This window comes from Aulonocara sp. 'chitande type north' Nkhata Bay, linkage group LG1 (assembly GCF_057382095.1).
Source record: "Aulonocara sp. 'chitande type north' Nkhata Bay isolate Kocher_YH1m ecotype deep benthic linkage group LG1, A_spYH_male_GT1.1, whole genome shotgun sequence".
In the NCBI taxonomy this organism is placed as follows: Eukaryota; Metazoa; Chordata; class Actinopteri; order Cichliformes; family Cichlidae; genus Aulonocara; species Aulonocara sp. 'chitande type north' Nkhata Bay.
Genome location: NC_141344.1, coordinates 27,949,553 through 27,975,554, shown reverse-complemented (window position 1 = coordinate 27,975,554; position 26,002 = coordinate 27,949,553). Strand labels below are relative to the sequence as shown.

The following is a 26,002-nucleotide window of genomic DNA, read 5'->3' as shown; positions in this document are numbered from 1 at the left end:
TTAATCTTAGCACTATGCTCACAACTACAAAAAAAAAAATCACTATAACACAAGCAAAAGTTGACACTTTCCCCCTGCAGTGTGGCCAGTCTTTAAAAACTCTACCACCCTCAGAGTATGACGACTGTTGGCTTTTTGTTGATGACATGAAATTACAGATAATTGAGTTTAATTGTGACTCCACAGGTCGGCAGCTCTTTGATACTCTTGTTAATCTATTAGAGGGGAAGATTGCTAATATTTCAACTTACATGGCAGTTATTCAAGTTAATGTTATGATTAACATATTTGTTTTGCAAAGCTCCATGTCTGGAAACAGTTTAACTAGGCAGAAGATCCTAGGTAAGCACAGAAATCATCAATGTGTGTCCCATATTCATATTTTTATGTGCTGTGTGTGCTTTTAAATACATTAAATCCATGGAAACAGCTGGCAAATAAAAATGCAGAGCTCACACTTTTTTTTCCTCCCTTAATTGGACAGTCAACACGAACATTTTTATTTTATGAACTGTAACACTGCATTAATTTAAAAAAATATTTTATTAGATGTATGTTTATACAGTTAATGGAAAGTACAACTGTTTAATGGGCAATTCTGAATTTTAAGGTCTCCAATTAACATTGCTATAACAAGTATACACAGTTTAAACTGTAGCAGTACCAAATGCAGCAACAGTATAGAAAGTCTGTTTCAATGTAGTCTATTTATTACATTTAAACTACAGCCAACCTTTACATGACCTCATTTCCACAGGCTCAAAAGTAATTGGACAAACTAAAATAACTTTGAAAAGTCTTTAACATGGTGATGAAAATCCTTTGCAGTCAATGATTACCTGAAGTCTAGAACCCATGCTCGTCACCACATGCTGTGTATGCGCTCTGCCAGGTCTCGACTCTCACTTGTTTGTGGGTGTCTCTGCCTTCAGTTTTGTCTTCAGTAACTCCAAAGTGTGCTCTGATGGTCTGAGATCAGGTGACCAACGTGCACATTGAAAAATATCAAATTTCTTTCCCTTGAGAAACTCTTGGGTTGCTTTCACTGTATGCTTTGGGCCATTATCCTTGTGTACTGTGAAGCACCGTGGGATCAGTTTTGATCTGAGCAGAGAGTACAGCCATGTACACTACAGAGTTCATCCTGCTACTTCTATCAGCAGTCAGATAATTACTAAATACTGCTGAACCAGTTCCACTGGCAGCCATACATGCCCATACTATAACAGTGTGTTTGACAGAATAAGTGTTGTGCGTCAGATCATGTTTCTCTCCTTACCTCATAGATTTCCCTTCCTATCATTCGGGTACGGGTTAAACGCGTCTTCATCTGTCTAAAGATTTTTATTTCAGAATTACGCCAACACGTTTGGAGATCTTCCAGCGAGGTCTAATCTGGTTTCTTTCAGTTGCATCAACAACTCTCACATAGACAGTTCCAGTGAACTGAATGCAAGTTCAATACTTGAATCAACTCCAGAATGCTTAATTTGTCATGGAATAAATGGTGAACAAGCCTGACAAGACATGAAACAACTTGTCAGTCAACTGTTACTTTTGAAACTCTGAAAATGGGGGACTGTGCATAAAATGACTCTAATTACTGAACAGCTAATGCAATGGTTTTGTCAAACCCCTTTTTTAAGCTAAAAGTCTGTACTTCAATCACATCTTGATCATTTGATCATTAAAATCCACCGTGGTGATGCACAGAGACAAACCTAGAAAAACTGTGTCACTGTCTGACACTTATGGACCTAACTGCAGGTGTCAGCCAGTCCGGTTAGACAGTTATTTCAGCTTAGCACTACATGAGTAGACTAAAATTTGACGCTTTCCCCATAAAGATGAAGTTTGACCTCAAGCCTCCTGTTACTAGGGCTGCTCCCAGTAAGTAGGCTTTCAAGGTGTAAAGAGTTAATCATACAACAATTCTAACTGCTAAATATTGTGACCTCAAATAGAGCTGATGTCATCTTTTTCTTTGTCATTGTGCAATAAATTTAATATCAAATTATTCAGACAAACGCAGAGGAGTTGCAGGAAACCTTAAACATTGCCATGTTGGACTAACGCTAATCAGTGAGAGCAGCAAATGCAATACTGACATGCTTGGCAGCACCTTTTGTTCAATACTATTAAGTGTTTCTCTCGTTCCATGTCTCCCGAGGGCAGTTATTGATATTGATATTGTTACACAAAGATACAGAATATGCACACACATACCTTGGTTCCATCGACACTGATAATGCGGTAGCTGTTACGCGTGCTGTCATAAAAATAGGAGACAGTGACAGCCTGCTTGCTGGCAGGAACCCAGTTCTTCTTGGTAGTTGGGTCGATTTGGAAGACATGGGCCCTGGTGGTGTAGATCGGCTGCTCCCTGAAGAGCAGAAGACAGAGCAGAGGGACGATATTAGAGGGCGATTGAGATAAGACACAACATGGAACTACAGCTCAAGATAACATCCACTGATAAACGAGCCAAATCTCTCTCACACACAACACACACAAACAGAGCTATAGGGTGAATAAAAGCTTTATCACATAAAGTCTGCAGAGACCGTGTGCTTTGTGTTCAGAAATGCAGAGTCCTGAGAGTCTTAGTGTGGACAGGCAGGTGATAATGTAACACAAACCCTTAATTCTCATGGCAACCCAAAGCCATTAGCACATTAACACCCCCCTTCCCTCTCATAGGTGTCAGTAACACACTAGATGTTTGGACTGTGCACTTTTATGTGTTTAGAGAAAGATTTTTCTAGTGCACCACAGTCAGATAATTGACTTTTCTCACACCAGCTGCCTACTACTGGATGCAATGTTAATCTAACCAAGTGATCACATTGTCAAAACAGTTTTTACACTAAACATGCACAGTGCTAATGGCAACATGTCACTCTGATAATGCACATAATGCTTGCCCATTTTCTTAGTATGTTATTATCATGTCACATTTGCAATTACCCACATCCAAAAGCAGTTTTTGTTTTGTTGAACAGTTTATATATTGCACAGCACAAGGCACTGAATTAAACATCAGTTGGATTAATTCCTAATTATGATTTTGCATACATTTGCCATCATCATGAGTCATCTTTTATAATCAAAGAAAACTGCTTTGTATTACTTCGCTTAGCTTGAATGGTAGCACGTTATCCATAAAACACCGATATTAAACCTGTAAACTAATGGGGATTCTTAGGATTTATCGGCAAACGACTGTACTGGGAAACATCGGTAAAATGGATTCCACTCATTACGGGAATTATAAGTAGATAAAAGCTCTGCTGAGCCCGTCTCTGACTCATTTCAGTGTCCACTTTTAGAAAGTATTCACAAGCTGATTCAAGTTAAGCTTTTGTCCAGCCCAGTTTTACTGCCACGTCTCTGTCATTATACTCAAGCAGTTCTCTCTCCATTTTTAATCTCTTACAGCCTCATTATAGTTTAATCATTTTTAAGTGAAAAGGTGAAACCACACTCGACTTAAAAAAAAATAAAATAATAAAATGTATAAAACCCAAGTCAGCAATAAATGTGATGGAGAAAAGTTCAAAATCATGTCATCTATCCGTGGGAGTGAAGTAATCTGCCTCTCAGCCATGAGCTGCACACCGCCCTTGTGATTCAGAAGAGCATCAGCATGAGGAGCAGGATCAAGGCGGCTGTTAAACTTGAATGACCGCAGACTAAATACAAATGCTCCTCCTCTCAATGACATCCACAGACACACCTTTATGATTCCGATGACAGTCCTGCTGTTACCTGGAAACATAGCCTGACTCAGTAAGACAAGAAGTGGATTTTCAGCTTTCACAGCTTTTAACAGAGGAGAAAAAGAAGAGAAAAAAACCCTAACCTTTTGCAAATAATTTGAACCCCACGCTGAAATAAAAACAGTACAAAGAAAACACATGAAATAAAACCAAAATTGATGGCCTGTATTTGTATAGCGCTTTACTTAGTCCCTAAGGACCCCAAAGCGCTTTACACTACATTCAGTCATTCACCCATTCACACACTGGTGATGGCAAGCTACATTGTAGCCACAGTTACCCTGGGGCGCGCTGACAGAGGCGAGGCTACCGGACACTGGCGCCACCGGGCCCTCTGACCACCACCAGTAGGCAACGGGTGAAGTGTCTTGCCCAAGGACACAAGGGCCGAGACTGTCCGAGCCGGGGCTCGAACCGGCAACCTTCCGATTACAAGACGAACTGCCAACTCTTGAGCCAGAAACTGTCATTTAAATGTTCATCTATTACTTAATATTTTGGTGTAGTATGAATGACCCAGAGGTTTTTAAATCAGTACGGTAAGATGTAAAAATGTAAAAACTTTAAAACTAGTTAAAAGTCCAAAATGTATGCCCCTTTTCACATTTTCCAAAGTCTTTGGCGGGCCAATTCTGGGCCCCAGACCGTATGTTTGACACTCCCCGATTTAAAGAATGCAGACACTGAGTGATCTTCAGGTGACACTGTATTAAAATAGACATGACTCTGTAAATCAATTAAATTTCAAGCCATTGTGATCGCTGGGTTCAGTAAAAAGAACACATCGGTATCTACTACACTATTACACAGTTTCAAAGCTTGTGGTTAAAAATAAATAAATATTAAAAAAAAAAAAAAAAAAAAAAAACTCCATTTGAAAGCAGACCATCCATTTTTAGTGTTTCAAGGCAACTATGCAGAAACCTAAGACTGAAAGAGCACTGCCGCTAGAAGCAAAAAAGTAATAAAAAACAGTCTGCCTTCTCTTTAATGATAGTGCTTTAAAAGGACTGGACTCAGGAGGGTTAAAATTTCCACTGGAGGTTCTCATTTCAAAAGGCGAGTGCAGGTGGTTGAAATACTCCTCTATAACGTTCCAAGAGTGAGGAATAATTAAGTGGAGTGGCTGAGATGAGAGGGATCATAGGACACCTCAAGAACTTAATAATGGATACAAGCTGAAGAATGTGGGGAGACAGATTCAAAGTACTTGTTGGAAATCAAAATGTGAATTAAAAAATACTTTCAGAGACAAAATATAGATTAGAAAGATGCCACTGCTTGGTACAAATAACTTGACTGTTGTCAATGCTTTGTTATTCTGATTGCAGTATATTTTAGTAGCTTGTTCTGAGCACATACTGATCATTTTGTTATACTTTCTTTAATTCCAAGGGCCCTCCAACCACCTCCAACTGGCACCAAAAGTGCTTCTGTCCCACAAGGCACAGTCAAATGCATTGTGAAAACTGTGCCTTCACAGAGGAGTGAAATGCAATGAACCGTGCAAACATGCATAACACACTCATGAACAATCCTTCCTCAAAGGCATCCAAAACATTGCAAATGGTTATAGAAACAGAAAGTGACATAAGTAATTGTGTCAAGAAGGGGGATAAAGCCTCTGGGGAAAAAATAAAAACAAATCTACAGCTGATCATCAGTTGTATGAAATGGGTGTTCTTGTGACTGTCGCTTTAGGAAAATAAAGAAAATGTTGGATTGCAGCCCCCCCTCAGTGCTGACATCGGGGAGTAAGTGGGCTTTCACATGCTGTTCAGCCATCTGAAGAGCACTTCAGTGGAAGCATATTGATGCCTTGAGTAGTGAGCTACAGTACAAGCACAGCACAGTGCAGTTCGTTCCCACGTTCCTGGAAAACAGGGAGAACAAAATGTTTGCTGGTATTACATGTATTTTGCTGCGGTCCATAGTGTGTCGGACCCACACATTTACACAAGCCCATACTGTAGATTCTAGTCTTTTGTTTTGGATTTCACCTTCAATTCTCCATCTAAAGCTAAGACCTGGCTAAAATGCACTAAACGCTGAACTCTAATCAGAATCAGAATCAGAATACTTTATTGATCCCTGGGGGAAATTATTTTTTGTTACAGTGCTCCATTTTAAACCAACATTAAGACAAGACAGACAATACGCTAACTAAGAATAGTACAATATATACACATATATATACATACATACATACATAAGTCACTTATAAATAAATAGTTGGAAAAGAAACATGTGTAGTTGTAGCAGCAAACAGTGTGTAATGACTGCAACGATAGTAAAACAGCCCTTTTGAGTCAGAAATTTGGATGCTGTGATGTATGAACAGCCCTCAAGGATGATCTGTATGTTACGCCATATCTTAAGCCAACATCAAACTCCAGAGCAGAAAAATTAAGTTGTCATTTCCTCAAATGGGCACTTCAGGATATCTCTAAAAGCCACTCCACCCCCACAGAATCCCAGGTTAAAATACTCAACTTTACAGCCGAAACGTGTCTCTTCAGGCTGTCTGTTTTTCTGTCTCTATAGTAAATCCACCTGTTTGTGACCACTGCACAGAGTGAATTTATTTTTAAAAACACATCAGTTTAAATTGTGTTGAGGCTTCGTGGGACTGGCAGCATTGAGTCACATGCGGATTTCTCTTAATCAGTGTCAGGTAGTAAAAGACAAAAAGGAGTCAGCTGTTAGTTTTTCTGGTTAGTAGATTTAATATAGTGTTTTTGCTAGCTTAAATTAGCATCTCCTCTTAATATCAAAATGAGTAGAGTTGAATCCCGATAACTAGTCTAGCTAGCCAGCACAAGCATTAGCTCACCCAAACACAGTCATGGCCAGTTTGAAGAAAAAATGATCAAAATACCACCATTTCCATCTTATAAGCATCTATAAGAGTCATTCTGTCCTCTGATAATTAGTGATGATTTAATGATAATTTTATTCTCTGTAAAATCCCAAATGTGCTTCTAAAACATTGTTTACATATCACTTATCTGCCTCCACAAAATCTTATCACTTGGACTTGGACTTTTATGGCACTTTTCTACTCTGAGCACTCAAAGCACTTTTTATTACAAGCTGTATTCACCCAATCACACATTCATTCAAACAAGACTAGACTTTGTCAAGCATTCACAATCTTATGGACGCATCGGGGAAAACTTAAATTCAATATCTTGCCCAAACCAAACTGGAGCAGTTGGGATTGAACCACCACAGCAACAGAACCACACAATTTTTTCTACTGCATTATATTTTCTTTGTTATAACCCTTTTTACTGTTTCATTACATTCATTTTCTTGGGCTGGTATCTTCCTTCCTTAAACATATGTAATGGTTCTGAGCTAGATACAATGGTACAGCTGCTGTAATGTGATGCCAACAAATCAATTTTGAACATTTTAAGCACGGGGATGTGCTTAGGAAAATTAATCAAAATCATCTGAGTTTTTTTTTTTTTTTTTTTATTTAAAAATCTGAACAAACAATTTTTCATGCTGAGAAGCGTACACATGTTTGATTAACAGGGTACAGATGGTCCCATTGTTGTTGCAAAGCTTCACTGCAACGGGCAAAGTGACATGTCTCATGGACAGAAATACTTTAATGCACTGTTATGAATTGCCGGTGAAAATAATGTCAGACAGACAAGCTGGCAGGCAGCACATATTCATGAGCTAATAAAGCTTTTACTTCCATTGGGATTATGGTTCTCACAGAAATGAAAGCCTAATAAATTCACTGTCCCCTTTAAGCCTAATCTCGGTCTTCATCTGCTTTGGGAACAACAAAACCCATTATACAGATCACTGTTGTCGCTTTACATAGCCACACGCGCTGACCTTTGCAGTGCCAGTGTCTCGAGCCAGCTCAGACTGGCAAGGGAAGGAGGAGTGAAAGGCCGCTGCTGAACACATGGATGCACTCACACAACTGTTTAATGGATTTGTCTGATCTGCTTTTCTCAGATAAAAAGCATTAGGTTGATTGATTTTACTAGATATAAAAAAATAAATGAGGAAAAAAAGAAAAGAAAAAAAGACGACAACATTTGGGACTATGACCACTGGATACTTTGTCCCGCTGCCTGTCAGGCGTTCTCTGTCCCCATCTGGTGCTTTGAATAATTTACAGGTGTGTGTGTGTGTGTTTCTATGTGGGGGTGCAGGTCTGAGTTAGACTGCACTGTCTATGCTTACATACACCTACATACGCACCTCAGGACTGTACACACTGATAACGCAGCAATCGTGTTTGTTGTGTACCAGCAATAAGATTTAAAGTGAGCTGACAGACAGATCCGTCTACTCAGAGTACCCCACCTATAAATACATGCATTTTTAACCCTTTCACACATAGTGGTCACTAGAGTAGACAGCTATTCAAAGGCTGTTTTCTTGTATCAGCCTTTCACAGAGTCAGTGTTGATGGTATACTTGCACATAAACCACTACATTGGACACTGATGTGTCACTCCATACCCTGCCACCCACTCCAAAAGATGATGTTGTCCACGTAAGTGGACAAGTAAAAAAAACACTCTTTGAAAAGTACATTTTTTAAAAAATGAAGCTCAAAAAACTATTTTTTCATGCCTAAGGTGAATAAAAATCCTGATTGAGATTGTTTTTAACCCTTTCATGCATGAATTATGACAATCTTGCCTTGAGAGTAATAACTCACAAAAACTTATAACTTAGGTAGGTAGCGATTAGTCTAACACCATACACAGCTAAGAAGGATTATCATGCAGCTTAAAAAAGACATTTTAAGATGATACAGGATGGCATGGTGTTCTGAGAGGAAGTGTGAATAAACAGCAGACAGCTTCTATCTTTGAACAGGAGCCTGGGATGGTGATTTTCATGCAAGCGCTTGCAGTCACTTTGCACTTGTGTGCTGCTACATCTGTGCAGATCAGGCATGTTTTTCTTTCAGTAACAAAGACAAACAGCTTTGTCCAGATTCCTGAGTATAGGAATCCACTCCGGGCTTACCGCACCCACAGACAAACTTTGCTCATCGAGCTCTCGGTCTGATAGAGGATTTAGAAATCTGAGGTTAAACGCTAAAGCATTTAACGTCACTCAAACAGGCTTTGAAACTGGTTTAACAGAAATCTGCTGCGTCAGCAGCTTCAGCTATGCGAACTGCATTCTTTACATCCCTACAGAAAGTTAATGTGTCTCACTAAACACAAGGAAGCTCGTATCACTGCAGTAAACCTGTGTGACAGTTTAACCTCACAAGGTGGTAATGTTTGAAAATTAAATGTGGAGCCAAGGGTGGTTATGTAAAAACATATTTGGGTAATTTTTCACATCTTAAAAAAAGAAAGGTTGATCACTTGTGACAGTAAGGCCCGATTCTTTAGAAAGTTCAGTGTCATTTTTTCTAGCCTGCAGTACCGTTACAAAGGTGTCAGATCGCTCACTAAATAGGTTAGAGAGATGGCATCGCCACACGCTATCTGGGTTTGCACCATGTCTCGGGCATTAAATGTGCAAGAGATGAATAAAGTAGTCACTTTTACATGGGTGCAATTCCAGAGGCATAACAATATGTTTGAGAATAGTAACCTATAATATAAGATAACCTCTTTAGTCTCTTTGCCAGTGAGACTTCATATTTCATTCCTTTTGAATCCTCTAGAGACTGGACCACATTATGCTCAGCTGCCTGATGTGAACACAAACTGTGCAACCATCTCACTAATAAAAAGAAACATCCAACATTAGGAAGTCAAACTATTTTTTTGGTCTTTTACTCCATTATTATTTTATTTTTTTATTCCTTTAGAGACAATTTCACCACAGTGAAAGTTTTCTTGATGAAACGGGCACTAAAGCAGGACAATCAGCAGGCTACCCCAGTTACTTAAGCTCATTATATCACTCATAGAGTAAGTATAAAGTGCTGTCCTTGTCCCTATGTGGTCTGAAAAAATATATATATATGCAGATTTCGCTGCCTGCTCGAAGAACTTTAGTGACAAATGGGGCATTATTCACTTGTCAAATATCCACGGTAAAGTTGCAGAAACACTCACTGGGAGCAGTTATCCTTCCTCACTTTCTCTGCTGGTCCTGTCAGTAGCACTCCACATTACAAGAGGCTTTAGAGTGTAGCACAGTAACAAAAGGACATCTTTTCCCATATGAAAAAAAAAAAACTGTGTCACAAGGTGTACTGTTCAAATGTGGCAACATGAATATGGAAAATTAGAAATGAGTGTATTAATTTGCTAAGCATAAAACACTAGAAATCATCAACTTGGATTCTCATTATCCTTTTTTTGCATGTTAGGTGAGCACCGCTGAGGCATGGTGTTATATTTTATCTGCGGGTCCTGATGGAGAGCGGCGCCGCCTTATTAGCGAGAACGGCGTGTTGTCTGTGTGAATGAGCAAAGTAAGCAGCGGAGGAAATTCTCTCTGGGTTCATTACTACTAAACCACCTGGGCTTTCCCTGCAACAAACACTTTGCTCAACTAATGATGTCAACAGGTCAAAGGAGGCCACTGTATATATATATATACTGTATGCAATAACAGACTTCAAGGTCTAGTTAGCAGAGAACTACAGCTCTATATTATGCTTTCATTTTCTTTCTCCTGACATTTACAAAACAGGAGCATGATGTCTCAGCTTAAAACCACTCGCATTAAGTCACTGTTAAAGGTTATTTTATGGCATCTCTTCTGCACTACACTATCCAGTGCAGGAAGAAACAACCGTTAGGAGGGAAGAGCAAAATAAGCCCAAATTCAACACTACTGCTCATAAACTGACTAATTACAAGCATTTCTATTTTACTAAAAAAAAAATTCCCGTATTACCAGAATTTCCAATCTCTATAAAGCTATAGTAAAAATTTGATATACATGAGAGATACTATTTAACTCCCGTGCCTATTGTAACTCAGTACTGCAATACGGTATCCACAATTAGGCATACAACGTTTGATGCGTCGCGAGGCAATTATCCAAACATACATCAAGACATTTGTGCAACTGAAGAGTAGTAAATGCTGCTGTTATGCTACTTGGTTTGTTTACTAGCATTAAAATCAGTTAATTACAGTAGCTCTCTTGCTTTAATACACAGTCCACCTTTGTCAGGGAAATTAGTTCAGTCCACCTACATATTCAATAGAAGTATCTATAATTGGCTCCATGCTATCGACGATTGATGATCTCAAGATAAAACACTTGTTAATATTTTGTCCCACTCCTTCCACAGATCATGATCAGGCTCTGAGGGCCGAAACATTATAACTTTAGTAATCGGGCTGTTTCTCATTTTGGCAAATTGGAAAAACAGCTGGAAAAATAGTAAAATAATCTTTACATATTGCTTTAATGCAGGATATTTTAATTTTGTAGAAAACATTCTGTCTTAGGCATGACTGTGGTAAACTTTGTTTTATTCATTTTACCAATGACCTTCATAATCAATGCCAGGTCTGGCATCACTGAGTGTCCCATGCAACACAGGCAGCAGGCCAGAATCAAACAAGCCACCACAGCAGGTCTCCCTCCACCACACTGAGGCGGCAGGACACAGAGCCCAACGTAATGTGAGCGCTCCAAGGAAAAGGAAGTGAGGAAGTCTCCACAGAAGAACAGCATGGCAGCAGATGGCCTCCTAGGCTTCAACCATCTGGTGATGAGACGTCCAATCCACCATCAGCCTGTCCCCTTTCATTTACACATGATTCTTTAACAGTAAGACCTGCTCCTATTCCCCAACTGCACCTCTACAGCCATCCCCTCCAGCCTTCGGACACAGATGGAGAACATAGCCTCAGATTAAGCTTACAGTCCACTCTCCTGTCAGGGCAGCCAAAGGACCCACTGTCACGTCACATGTCACAGAGCCTAATCAATGAGTGTTAAACCTTTATATGCCATTCTCTGGACAGCCAGGAGATTATCATCTATCCCTGTGTTAGGCCTGCTCCCAGCATGGCTTACTTTAAATAGCAATATGCTGATTGCATTGCTGTCTGTGTGGCTGCCTATTCAGTAGGGGCTTTCAGGCAATCTAGGCTTTATGTTGGAATAATTCCAGAGATGCAGCCCTTAAGCTGCAAAACTGTACTTAGAAACAGAATTCTCATCGCTTTCTTTCCCAGTGCTACCGTCTGAATTTCCTCCCCCTCTCCAATTCACCAGTCTTTAATTACATAGGCTTGATTTATTCTTTTTTAGGACATGCCGCACATGACGTACACATACAAATGCACACATACAATGCTACAATTTGGACCAATATGTAACAGTATATACTCAATAAATCGTGTGGAAATGGCATGAACAACAAAAAGTGTCTCAGGGTCAAGAGGGTACTGATAGATCATTTGCTCAAAGAAATATGGTAATAAAGGGACACGTAAAGATAGAAATCGAGGGCGTTAATGTGTGTGTTGTCTGACTTATAGTTAATCTATAACTTCATTTAGGAGACAGGAGCTTCAGGGACAAAGACACACACACACACACACACACACACACACACACACACGACAAATGATCTACAGCTCCCTCCACCAAACACAGACTCATTCTTATCTGTTGATTTGCTGCTTCGTGCAAAACACATTGCATCATTAGCAGGTGTGCTCAGGTAGTAATATATACACTGCAGAATTAGCAACACATCTGCTAATTATTGGAAGGCGAACAAAAGAATTCCCCTCCCCTTTCTTTAATTTAGTCCAGTTACTTCAAGGTTTAAGATGTGATAGGCATTGTTTTTTGGGTCTTGTTTTACACAAACACACAAGAAAACTGCAGATTCATCAGTAATCTCCATCATTCAGTTGCAGCGTAATGAGCAACAATCATTAAGTTATTTCTTAAGGAGAAAGTTTCCAGTTTCAGTTCTCACATTTGATTCGCTATTACTATTATTATTAAATATTTTGTTTGCCTTCTATGAGAGTAAATTTCATTAGTTGTGATTTGGACTCCTGGTCAGACAATCTAACACAGTCACAACATGCTGATTCAATCACTGCTGTAATAGCTGCTGATTCAAATGCATCAAAGCAACAATACTGAATCAAGTGTAGGAGATTGGATTTATCAGCCTTCCATAGTTTTGATTTTTCACTGCTGCTCAGGTATTGCAAAAAGGAATTTTAAGATTTTTTTTTTTTTTTTTATACAAGCAACATTTGATTACCCCGAAACTAATTGGAATGACAAAGGCAGCCAATGTAGTTTCAAGGAAGTCCTGTGGGATAAAATTTCATAGAAGCCATTTGTGCCCTCCTTCTTAAAAAGGTATTTAGCTGACAAGTGACACCACTGCTTAGCACTGAGTGAACATAGAAAAGAAAAAGGGAACTTTTGTGCCTGTGAGTAGGTGGGAACTCCTGCTTTGGCCTGGCTGCCATGCTTGTCACAGATCCACTGCATGGGTCAGTTTCATGACACAACACAGCTGAGTCCTTTGAAACCGGCTGGGTGAGTACACCAAACTGGCGAAAGGAAGTCAGGACTGTTGAACTGGTTTCTTACGCATTAAAATACTGAGGAAAAGCAATCACTTTGGTATGGGGTGGTACTCATTACATAATTGAGCATTTATGCAGCTAGTGATTCACGCCTCACATCATAGTTTCCATAAATCCAAGTTTTGTGTGTTACAAGTGGAAGAATTCCTAAAATAAATAAATGAATAAATAAGTGATCTAGAATGAGGTTTAAGTCTGAAAAGTTTTCCCTTTTTTGTGTGAAATTAAAACAATCCAGCTGCTTGGAAAGCATAGACAGGGATATATGTAGATGTGCAGAAAGAGGGAGAGATGGTGATTGCATAACTGTGGCAGTGAGCCACAGAATCAACATTCATACCACAGTATAGAGGCAAAATACTGTACGGTACCATGTAAAACTACTGTGGGAGTACACGCCACTACTTCCAGTACTGTGGACAACACACATACGTACAAATACACACTTCCACAAGTACCACCATCTCTCCTCATTAGTGGGCAGTGTTGACTCTGACACCTCCATATCATAACCCTCTCCAAACCATATTCCTATCCTGAAGAAAAGGAAGAAGCGGAGCACTCAAGAATGATCCTTTTGAAATTCTGCTCATAAATAAAACATAAATCCATAATTATAAATATGGCATCAACCCCCCACCGCACACACACATATACACACATCTGAATAGTCTCACTGACAGTCCAACAAGAGTCACCTCGTTAATTTCCCCACATTGCAACACAATCTGGCAATAAAACAGAGGTGATCTTCTCACAACCTGGCGCTTGAAATCAGCGATATTTAGAATTAAATGTATTTGAGGGCTGACAGGTGAAACGGGCAGCTCTGGGGGCATATTTGCCGTCTTTTCGCCGCACAAACACATTTTTAGTCAGCGCAGGTGTCATGAGAGGCGCTCTGAAGGGCAGCGCTTTCTGGATTACTCACCCCATTGCCGCGGACTTGAGGAACAACTCCTTATTTTTTTCTTTAATCTGAAGGTTATGTATTGGCTGGGTTGAGAGGAAAAATAATGTTTCAAAAGCGCAGTCCGTAGATGATTAGCGGTCCAAAGAGTTCATAACCCCGTGTGCCAGCTCCGAACAAGTCCTCTTGCCGCTGAGAGACAGCTGAGATATGGGGGAGAGAGAGAGCAGTTCTTCGCAAACTCGACTCACCGGGCTGTCAAGCTCAGTCTCACAGAAGCCCGTTCAATTCAGGAAGTTTTTTCCTCCTCTCCTCCTTTGTTTTTCCTGTTCACATGGGCGGGTGTGAATCCCACCTTGGCGTGGCTTCTCCCTCGCCGCCTTCAAACAATCGGCGCTGGTGAGTTAAGTTAATGTTTGCATTTCGCTGCTCTACGCTGAGCTTCTTCCTCCACAACGGGCTGTTTCATATCAACGGCAGCAGCAGCGACACGGGGCGGCTTCCACCTGCTTTCTCCTTTCAGCCACCCACTGTTTCCTAAACCTGTCATATCTGTGGTGGCGTCTGCGGTTTTAGATGGACTTTCAGGCCAGACTGGAGTTTTTTAGTCATAAACAAAAAAAAAAATAAAATAATTTTCAGTTAAACCCGACGGTTTTTTAAATAAAAAATAAAAATCTGATGCACTTACATGTTTCCATTTACTGTGCTGGCTTCCACCAGTTTGCCCTTTCTCCCAAATTAAGCGGAATAACTGTTAAAGCAAACTTCGCTACGCCACTTATTAGCATGTAATTGTGTCAATTAATAGGTCTTGAATCTTTTCATAATGGTTGTTGGACTTTTTTCTTCTATCCCCTAACTGCCAGGTAACGTTCATTAATCTCTGGCAGGTGCGCGCGCTCCCAGAACCGTTAAAATTTGTAGAGGTTTGTTCCGGGGGGGAAGGATTTCAGCGACGTACGACACTGAAATTTCAGAAGTGGAAAGTGTCGCTAAAGCTAACGACGTACTTGTCACATTAAGGTATTTTTTCAAAGCCAGAGATGTAACTGTTTTTAATCTAGTTTTATTTTTCGTTGTTTATATGTTGGATAACTACTATTACTGTCCAGAATAGTTATCTTATTGGGAACACGCGGTTTAGCAAGACCAACAGGGAATACAAACACGACGCCGCGATAGCAGCTTTTCTGTGATATTAAGTATTTCAATAATTTGTGTGCTCACAGAATGACCGAAACTGCGGAAACCCAGCAGAACTACGAGGAGATGTTCGCACACAGGTTCTCCTCGGAGGATCAGGAGTACCAGGAGTACTTAAACCGTCCTGCAGACCGCCCTCCCATCGTGGAGGACTGGAGGAGTCGTGGGGGAGGAAACCAGAGAGGCAGAGATAACCGGTAGGGCTGCTTATTGATTTCATTTTGTCATTGCGAAACTGCTAACGATTGAGAAACTGCTAACGATTGAGAGAAGCGATAATGATAGAAACACCGCTGTAATGTAGGTGATAAGCGTTAGAAAATATTAAGGAGAATTCCCCTAACCATCGTGTAGCTGGGATAAGGAATGAGAGATTCTGTTTAGATGCTCTGAACCAGTAAAGAAGAATGCAAAAGACTTCTCATTAAGTAAGGCAGTTTTCCACTGAAAAATGACAGCAAGATAGTCAGAGGGGTGAAACTGTCCTTAAAGATCAGTATTCCACTATACCATTGATCTGGACAGTGTACTATGAAGTACGTTCGAGATACCGCTGATATATTTTGAAAGGCATGGCACTGGCAGCATCTACCCAGTCGCAAGCCCCCCCAACCAACCAACCACACAGGACTCCAATGATCTGTGTGACTGTGAACCAACACAGACTCATTTATTCTGCCCTTCACCCAGGACCAGTTTGCAACTTGGAGCAAATTACTTGAGACAGCACACAAACTCCTCCCCTGTTATAAGGTGGTGATTTGTGGAGTGGTGAAAAAGAACTTCCTCCATCCTGAGAGAGAGAATGAAAGCTCGATCATTCAGGTGGTGCACAGAATAAAGCCGCTACTTTCACACATATCAAAAGGAGCCAGTTGTGGTGATTCAACCATCTGACTAGTTTCCCTCCTAGGTGAGGTGTTTAGAGCATGTCCTACAGAGGAGTTTCCAGGGCCAACCCAGGACAAGTAATTTCTTTAGTCATTTCAAGACTTTGTCTCTCAGCTGGCTTGGGAACACCTTAGTGTCGCAGCACAAGGGCTAGAGGAGGTGACTTAAAAAAAGGGAGGTCTGGGCATATCTGTTTAAACTCCTCCAGGAGCCACAAAAGAATGCTGATGAAAATGAGGGCTCTGTAAATTATAAGTCTGCTGTAACGAATACATCTGATGGATTACAATTGTTATGCAATGAAATTAATGTAGTGTCTGTAAGATGGTTTTAGTTTCGTTTGTAATTCAGATGCAAGCTTTGTCTGTGAGCAAATTTGATGTAAGGTTCATAAATGTGTTGTGTGACCCCATTAATAATTGTGTACTGAAATTCTCCAATATTTGTAGAAAATGGCACACACACAAAAATCAAGGAATAAGGCTAGATCTCAAAATCTGTGTTTTATGCTCTTAAGAAAACTTGGCCCCAATACAGTCTGCCCACAGAGGTCAGAGGGATCTTCCAGGAATGTTGACGCTATTTTCCAGAGAACCGATTAATCCATAGGTGGTAATTTTGGACCTGTTAATATCTAATCTGGAGCATAGCCTGCAGGTTAGGTTGGTAGAATAAGTTGCCATGGCGATGTACCCCAGTAAGAAGTGAACTGCCTTCATAAAACTGAAATCCCAGCATTAACACGGAAGTTTCTGGAGGAGTTTCCTGGTATTTTTACCTTCTTGTAAATGAGAAATCTATTTTTAAATTGTGATGAGAGATTAGAGAAACCCAGTAAGCACGACTCACAATACCATAGTAGTTTATGAGGACAACTTAAGCTAATGTCTATCAATCACTGCCTGTTGTTTGTTAATTTTATGTCATCATCAAGGTACCATGACCGTGGTCACAGAGGACGTGGATGGGGAGGAGACCGCGGTTGGAGACGAGATGATCGTGGACAGCAACATTGGCACGACAGAAACCGAGACAGAGAGCGAGACCGAGACAGAGACCGGCACTGGGGTCATGGAAGTGGGTCTTATTCAGGGCGGCCAAGCTCCAACCAGGGATACGTCTCCCATCAGAGACCACATCATGATCGCTACTGATCTCTTTTGTAATCTCTCAGGTGTTACAAGTGTTTAAAGTATTTGTAGTCTTTCAGCTCACATTGTAGTACTATATGCAGGAGTGTGCAACTAATATTTCTTTCAGTGATTCAAGATGAGCAATGTATAAACAAAAAAAGTCTTTTGTGTTTATCATTTTATTTTTGATGCACTGATTTTTACTCTCCAAATTAAAATTCCTGGCAGGTAAATGGGACTGTGTGAATCTGCTGGACTTCCACTTAGCGCGCCCCCCCCCCTCGTCATACCTAACCACAGTAATGTTTTCCCATGTTATTTCACACTGCTCAGCCCTGTTGTCATATTTGGATGTCTTAACAGGAGATAGATTTGCAGTATTCTGCAGTGGAGCTCACACTGACACTGAAAATGACTGTTTCTCTCGGGTTTGTGGGCTGCCGTATAATTTCATTAGCACATTATTGCTCTGAAATTTCACAGGAGCATTGTTTTGTTTATTTTCTGCTACTGTTTTATATGCTTTGGTATAAAATTGTGTGGTACAGTGTTGTAACAAACACTAAACCAGAATTTGCAGCGAAAACGTGTAAGCAACACAGCTTCAGTTTTCTGTGTCAGAATGTTATGCAAGGACATGTAGACTTAAGAACTAATCTGCTGTCAATAAACTAAATTAAAAAAACAAACAAGAGATTTCTGGAGGGGGGGGTTGAGTTATGTAGTTTGATATTTTTTTTTTTTTTTTTTTAATAAAGAGTCTTGTTCCCAGCAGAAACAGTTGCTAATAATTTATTGGAGATAATTTATAGGGATGTGTCTAAAAGTTCAAAAATTGATAAGATCAGATATTGGCCTTTGGTCTGTTTGCATTAAACATATTTCATTTTTCTACCGTATGCTATTTTGTTATTTTCTTTCTTTCATTTAGTCGCACTAAGCTGATTCAGGTTGTAACACCAAAGAATCACTGACCTTGTGTTACATACCATATAAATAGTAGTTTTTCATAATGTGTGTGTGTGTGTGTGTGTGTGTACACGCACACACCCGTTCAGCTATCTTAGTGAGGACCATCTTGTTCTTTTTTTCCTGAGGTAGTTGTGTTGTAGCTTGGACTTATGTTTTGGGTCATTATCTTGCTGTGGGATGAACCCATAACCAACTAGGTGCATACCACAGGGCATTGCATGGTGCTGCAAAATGATATGGTAGCAGTTTTGGTTCAGGGTGCCTCTCACTTCGTACAAGTGACTGACCCTGGATCCAGCAAAACAGCCCCAGGCCATCACACGTCATTCTCCATGTTTGACAGTTGATGCAACACACATCCTTTCTCCTACCCGACAGCATACAAAGATCCTGCATGATGACCCAAAGATTTCACATTTTGATTCATCAGTCCTTAATACCATCTTCCAGTCTTCAATAGTCCAACGGACAATCAAATCTTTTTATCAGTTCTGAAACAAATGAGCAACCCAGTGTAGGATAATCAGAAAGTAATGGGTTCATGCTTCATGCTGGGTTCATGACCTTTGTTAAAGATTAGCTCACATTTTAACACTAAATAAGCGAAACCTTACTGCAAAATTCCTCAATAAGTGGTCCAGGCTTATATCTTTATTGTATTCAAACACATTTCAAAATAACCCAATCAGTATATTCCAGGAATTTTGATTTTGGGACCACTGTGAATTTGCTAAACCAATATTGAGATGGCTTTGGACACATTAGCCGTCTCTCCAGCGAAGCAGCAAGCAAATCGCCGCACTGTTTCATCACTGCCTGGATTCAGTTCTGTGCTTTCTATTTATGGACCTGGTAAAGACAGGGTTAACAGTTCATTTGAACTTCAGCAGTGCAATCAGCTGTGATGATAAGCGAGGGAGGGAGGAAGGAGGTTAGGCCGTAAGTGCGTGGGGGATGTGCTGAAACTGGCACACTGTGGAGAACGCTGCCATCACCACTGTAATCAGTTTAGATTAGAGAGTTGTCACCCGAGACTGCTGTGTCTTCACAGCACAGCGATGTCTTGTGCAGAGTAGATCAGTAAGTAAAGTAGGGGTTTATTTACAGAGAAATATCTAAAAATTCCAGACTTGTGTTTACGTGGCACAGGGAAGGAGTGTAGATATTCCCATCTTTCACGGTCATTTCACTTTCTTTGTTATCAGTGCTTTGGCAAATCATAAAAGTATAATCTGAGGAGAGTTTACAAATCAAGGTCAGCAGATTTATATGCAGTATTATAAAGAGAAACCCAAAACATCACCACCCAGCAAGCACTTGGCAAACAGTGGGCAGTAAGAAACTTCAGTCATAACTAAATTCAGGCTGGGCGGCCGGCTGTCTTGACCATTTGGGGTGAGCGGAGAGAGAAAGGATGAGCGCTGAAAAACAATAAACACTGAGCAGATTGGTGGTGCCAGTAAACAAAAGATTAGGAACACACAGCTCCAGAACCAGACGCACAGGCTCTGGAAAGAGAGGGGACAATGCAAAAACTATCCAAAGTGAATGACCTGCAATAGTCGTCAATCAAATTAATTTACATTGAACGAGAAGAGAGCAAAGCCAAGATGATAGGTGCACTGTGGGAGGTCCCACAAAAGAAGGGCCTATAGCATCATAAAAAAGGATTTTTCAGGGAACCACCTCTTATTATAGGTTTTCATCAAAAAGGAAAGTTTTAAGCCTACATGGAAACACAGTATATATGACAAAAACATTATATTGAATTATATGCAATATTATAAAGAGAAACCCACCCACACTCAGCAAGCACTTGGCAAACAGTGGGGAGTATGAAACTTCAGACAGAACTAAATTCAGGCAGCAGCTGGCTCCCTTGACCATTTCGGAAGGTCGAAACAGAGTTTTCACAATTTCAATAATCTTGAAAGTGTTAAAGCATGGGTGTCAAACATAAGGCCCAGTTGCCAAAATTTAGCTCTCCAGAGACTCCAGTTTGGCCCACTGTACAGCTTTGAAAATGAAAGGAGCATACAACACATATAGCTCATTAATTGATGTACTTTGTAAACTGGTACTACTGAAGTTTACTATGGTCACAGTGAACAAACACTTCCCAGTGTCTCAAGTTATTACAAGAGTAAGCTAAAGTCATATTTCTTATGGTTTGTCCCTGCTAATAGCATGACTCTCTGGATGGCATTGCTGGCAAAGACTCTATAAGGACCCACACAGTGTTGTTCACTCTGTCATCAGTCTGGATGGATAGTGCCTGCATTTTATAGAGGATATATGATACAGAATTTGGTGTTTTCCCCTGACATTTCCTTCTCTAACACTAATGATAGTTTTTGCTTTTCATGGATTGTCAAAAAAGTGGGTCTTCGTGCTCGAATCCTGCTTTGAATGTGTTTAGCTTACGTAGTATAGAATTTGGTGCTGATATTAACACATCACATCAGAAGGACTGCCTGTCAGATTGAGATGAACTGACACCCCCTTTGAAATCCTCAGAAACTAGACTCAACATAAAGTTCACACAGCTAGAAAGATTAATCCAAAGGTCAGCATGTTAATCCGGTCCTTTGTGTGACACAGAGTGTTGACTGTACTATCCCTTAGCCAACACATTCATTGCACTCATCTCTTAATGCAGCATAAAGCATCTGGTTAAGCAGTTTTTGACACATTAAGAAAATAAATGTGCTGCTTACTGTTATTTCTTTGACTACCAGGTGGAGACCTTTTGAATCCCCCTCTAATCAATCCCATCATGTTTTAATTGCAATTATTACGCTGGTAATGCATGATGAGACTTGGAGATTGTAAGAAAAGGAAAACAATAGAGAGAGCCACAGTGAGGGACCGACAAGAATATGCCCTCGGTGTGGTCTGCCGGGCTGTCAGGCTTCATGTGGCCTGTTTGTGACGATGCAATGTGACAGCAATGGAGACAGTGCGCTGGGGGCCATGTCCTTGATGATGAACTCATCCACTACAATCATCACTCTGCCCCCCCCTCCTCTTGGAAGAGCATGCACACATGCGCTTGTGCGCACAATACACTACAGCCTCCCCGGAAACACGCACAAACACGCAGGATCCCCCAGCCCCCGGAGCACTCGGCGACCTACATCTGGTGTTGGAGAGTGCAGGGGCTAAGGTTGGTCCGGGCCAGCCAGCCCCCAGCAGACAGTGCAGAGTGTTCGTGTAGCGAGTAGCGTGTGTAAATGGCAAAGCGCTCCTGCTCTGCTCTTTTGTGTTGAAATGAATGCCTCCAGCATTCAAACAACACTGTGCACAAGTGTACCTTGTGTGCACGAGCACACGTGCAGCTAGAAGCCACGTGATCATATATGCACTTAATTAACAATTAAGAATAGGTCGCAAAGTGAGGTTTGAATGCACCCTGGTGCTTTGCTCATCCGAATGCACACTCTGTAACTTAATCATGCAGCTGCCCAGGTCATCCATGTGAAGACGGTGGACTGTGGTGCAGAGGAGCGCTTGTTAGTCTGATTATATCAGGTGGTACTCTAGTGGCACACATAGACAGCTCTAGGAATACTTGGTGGAAGAAGCATTCAGACCTGATCCTTTACTAACCTGGTGAGAGATGTATTCAGTAGTGGATGTGAAACATAACAAGAAGCAGCTTTGGTGCCACTTTTTGCAAGCAACCATAGGCCAAAAAGGTTTCTCATGAATTAAAAGCTGATGCTGTTATTATCAAATTCAGCATATGTAGTAGAAAGCCCAAATTGTAAATTCCCATGTTATAAATAAAATGCAGGTCATGAAAATTCAATGTATTTCTTCTCTCATGGGAATACAGACAGAAATGGCTTTTCTCTTGTTACCAAAGATGGCTCCATCTTCCAAAACCTTAGATGCTCCGCTCAGTCCATCTGTGTCTTCCTCATGCAAACCAGTGATTGGCCGAGGGACAGGCTGACACACAGAACTACACCGAAAGCCTTTTCATTGCAGTAAAGATGCTGGTTTGTAATTGATGTTGATCAAAAATGCAACATCTGAGCCATCTGTTTTTCTTGTCTCATTCAGGGTAAGGACATTCTCAGATTCAGCAGTCTGCGAAATGGGAACGATTTTCCCTCATTCTTCAACCTGCCCTGTGCTTACTGCCGTCTAGGCTGCAATTACCCTTCAAGATGACAACCATCAGCGTCCTACAGAGCAGCACATCGAACCACTGCTGATAATTTACATTGTTGAATATTAATAAAAGTCAGATTCAAGAGGGAAAGGTGCAGATTTTTTGTGAATAGAGAAAATGTCCCTTTGTTTAAAACCAGTTGCCCAAACAGCTAAATGTAGGAAATATGCCTTTGTTTATCCTTTTCCTGATTGACTGTGAATGAAATACTTATAAAATGAGTCAAAATTTTAAAAGCACATGGTAGAAATGCACAGTTATAAATAAATAAATAAATATGGATTTATTTTATCGAGCTACTTCAGTCTCTGATTCTTGGTGTTGTGCATGCTGCTGCACTCCATCATTTTAGCTACGTAAATAAAAGGGTGCCATCTTTATTCTTATGAGTGACACTCTTAATTTTCCTCCACTGTTGAATATGCAAAGGGAAAAAAACTTAACATAAAATTTCAAGAAAAATCTGATGATGAAGGCGACAAGTCCGAAATGAAGGCATGAATGGTGGAGATGCCACAATGAATTTGTGAAATTGAGAGTTTTGTGTACATTTTTTACTTTCAGTACTCACTGTTAGAACTAACTGATTTTTTTTTAGCACCACAAGTGAAGGCACATGCCTATGACAGTTTTTTTTTTCTTCCACTTTCATCAATAAGTCAAACATTTGGCTTAATAGCTCCAATATTTGTGAGGTACCCTCTAAATGATGTAAATGTTTGGGTTGGTCTGGGACTTACAAACTTGAATTGTTGAGAAAAAATTCTGCAAAAAAAACTTTTAAAAAGTTAAATTTTGAGATAATAACCAAAAATATTTGAATTACAAATAGCAAAACAATTGTATCTATTTCTGTTAAGTGAAAAAAAAAACAACCACGCCCTATAATGTAAATTTCAAAATAAATGAAATGTTGATTTTAATTTTTATAACAGTTTTTATATAAAAATCATAAATTGGGCTGTTGTGTGTCATTTCGGTTTCTCCTTTCCTCTTCAGCATCTCTCTATGAGGAGTGCACGGCCTGATCGCTCTACTGTCACTCTAATCGCACAGACATGTATTCTCCATCAAATTCAGAGTTCTTTAAAACGTGCACTGCGTACAGTATAATAGAATATGAAGTGAGAGGCATCGCAATTTAGCAGGATCAGTTCAGTGATGCTCACCACACAGTCATATGTCAGCAAGCACTTGGCAAGCAGTGGGGAGTATGAAACTTCAGGCAGAACTAAATTCAGGCAGCAGCCGGCTGTCTTGACCATTTCGGAAGGTCGAGTTTTCACAATTTCAATAATCTTGAAAGTGTTAAAGTGTTAAAGTCATATATATATATATATATATATATATATATAAAATTAATTATCCAACTGTCTCACAACACTGGAATACAAATTACATAACTCCCACCAGCTGGACAAGTAGGTGAACACAAACACACTCACACACTATCCATTCTGCCTGCAGGTTAAGTCGTGATGGACACACACACACACACACACACACACACACACACACACACAGAAAGCTGGATCTTGACGAGAATATTTAAATAAATGTAGGTGCTAAGATGCAGTACACTGACAAACAAGGATAGGCTGCACATGCAATAAAGCTAAAATCCAGGATGAGTGACTGAGTGGGGACCTGGACTGACCCAGGTAACATTTTAGGATCAGCATCTAAATGTAGCCTTAAAAATGACTTTGTGTGGTTTCAGTTAATCAACACAATTGTCAAGACACAATAGGAGTAAACAAATCACTGAACTGAATTTCCTTTAGGGAAATCCAAAAAGATCCTAGGGACTATTGCCACAAATGTGAAAACAAAGGTGTGTAAAACCCCTTGTATTTTGTGTGTAGAGAAAGCTGCGTGAAGTCTGGGAAATTGGCTCAACTGATGTAGTCTAAAAATTGCTTGGTGTAACACTTACCACACTCAGCTTTTGACCAAAAGAAAAATATTTCAGGTTTTCCTGATTCAGTTTTGACACTGATGTGATTTTTGCTGTTGTTGCTTTGTGTCTTCAGATAAAGACAGGAGTGTGTGCATCCTTTAGGTGTGTTATATTACCACAATTACATCTGGGTACATAATGTAAATGACAAATACACACTGTAACCACAGACACATCATACACATATGATGCATGTCTTTGGCAAACACAAAAATGTGTTTTTATAAAAATGCTAAAAACCAGAAAAGAGAGTAAAGACCTTGCTTCACTTCACTTCCTTCACAACAGAAGAACCACATGCAGGTAATACTACCTGCTCATATGTCAGCATCATTTTTTGGTACTGTGAGAGTTTTGCTGCACAACATTTTTTGCAGCCACACTAATTAGAGGAACCATTTCTAGGCTGAGTACTAAAAGTGGGGTTCCTGATTATAATCATGCTTCAGCACCACATAAACCATTTAGTCCTGTACAGTCAGTGTCATTTGTTGTCAAAAAACAGCAGAGAGAAAAATCCCCTCTCCTGTCATCAGTGTTCATGTTCAGGCTCACTCTGTGAAAGACGGCTCATTCATCTGCCATCTAACCAGCCTCACACCACCCACACATCTAGAAAGACAAGCGCACACATCAGAGAAACCACAAATCCCTGTCATGGATTTGTAATCTAATAAGTGCAAGAAATCATCCTTGTGACCGAGTTATTCCCAATAAGCTCCATGTTTGCCTGTTTGTGGCAGACGTAACAGGAAGCCTTTATTAAGTTCTTTGAAGACTTTAAAATATATTTTTTAACAAAGTACAGGTAAAAATTAGAGGACTGGTAGTGCTGTGGACTATCTGTCCTCCTGGTTCTTGAGTGTTTTGTGTCGTGGGTGGTGAAAAAAAGAAAAAAAAAAGCTGCCTCAAACTGATTTTCTTGGTTCTTTCTCTTATGAGGGCCGTCTAAGTGGGCAGGCAGCAGAAGCTCTCAGGTCCCGGTGACTCACCTGACAGCCTTCGTGGATCACTCTCCTCGTCAAAGCCCACTCACAGCCATCTAAAGTGGCCTTGTTTGCACTGCCTGTTTCATATGAATGTGCACATTATGCAATTAAAGAGCACTTCATCTTTTGAGCTGTAGACGCAGCTTTCAGAGGACAGCCTTCTTTTCACTGGCAGAGTAAGAACAGAGCACATCCAGCAAAGAATAATTGGGCATTATTAAGATGTGCGTCAGGATTAAGGACGACACTGTAACCACGACGCCGATTACTTCCCTTGATCGTCTCACAACCCCCTCCTCTAATCTGTTTTGTAGTATCTGAATGCATGTAGAGGATTTGGCATCACCTAGTGACACAAAGAGGAATGATATAAACTGTACATAAATATTTACCACAGCGTTTGGAACAGGAAAAAAAAAAACTCACCTTTTAAGCCATATTAA

At 40.2% G+C, this 26,002-nt stretch overlaps 2 protein-coding genes across 5 annotated transcripts in view; one reads left to right on the top strand and one right to left on the bottom strand.

The window, feature by feature from the left end:
- Positions 1-15,139, bottom strand: part of homer2 (homer scaffold protein 2) — a 38,354-nt gene extending 23,215 nt beyond the window's left edge. Inside the window, exons 1-3 of one of the 3 annotated variants that reach the window (XM_086291380.1) lie at positions 14,920-15,139; positions 14,250-14,822; positions 2,227-2,383 (exon numbers count right to left, since the gene is read on the bottom strand). In XM_086291380.1, coding sequence (XP_086147506.1) covers positions 2,227-2,383; positions 14,250-14,254 — 162 coding nt within the window. In that variant the 5' untranslated portion in view covers positions 14,255-14,822; positions 14,920-15,139. The remainder of the gene's footprint in view (positions 1-2,226; positions 2,384-14,249; positions 14,823-14,919) is intronic. The other 2 variants (XM_086291395.1, XM_086291388.1) reach the window with 2 other exon arrangements.
- LOC147339253 (RNA guanine-N7 methyltransferase-activating subunit-like protein) lies at positions 14,448-18,357 on the top strand. 2 transcript variants are annotated; one of them, XM_086291419.1, is made up of 3 exons: positions 14,448-14,627; positions 15,461-15,631; positions 17,260-18,357. In XM_086291419.1, exons 2-3 carry the CDS (start codon positions 15,462-15,464, stop codon positions 17,477-17,479), a joined length of 390 nt encoding a protein of 129 aa, XP_086147545.1. In that variant the 5' UTR covers positions 14,448-14,627; position 15,461; the 3' UTR covers positions 17,480-18,357. The 2 variants fall into 2 exon arrangements, with proteins under 2 accessions (XP_086147545.1, XP_086147535.1); XM_086291409.1 differs by lacking the exon at positions 14,448-14,627 and adding an exon at positions 15,111-15,254.
- The last annotated feature ends 7,645 nt before the right edge of the window (positions 18,358-26,002 follow it).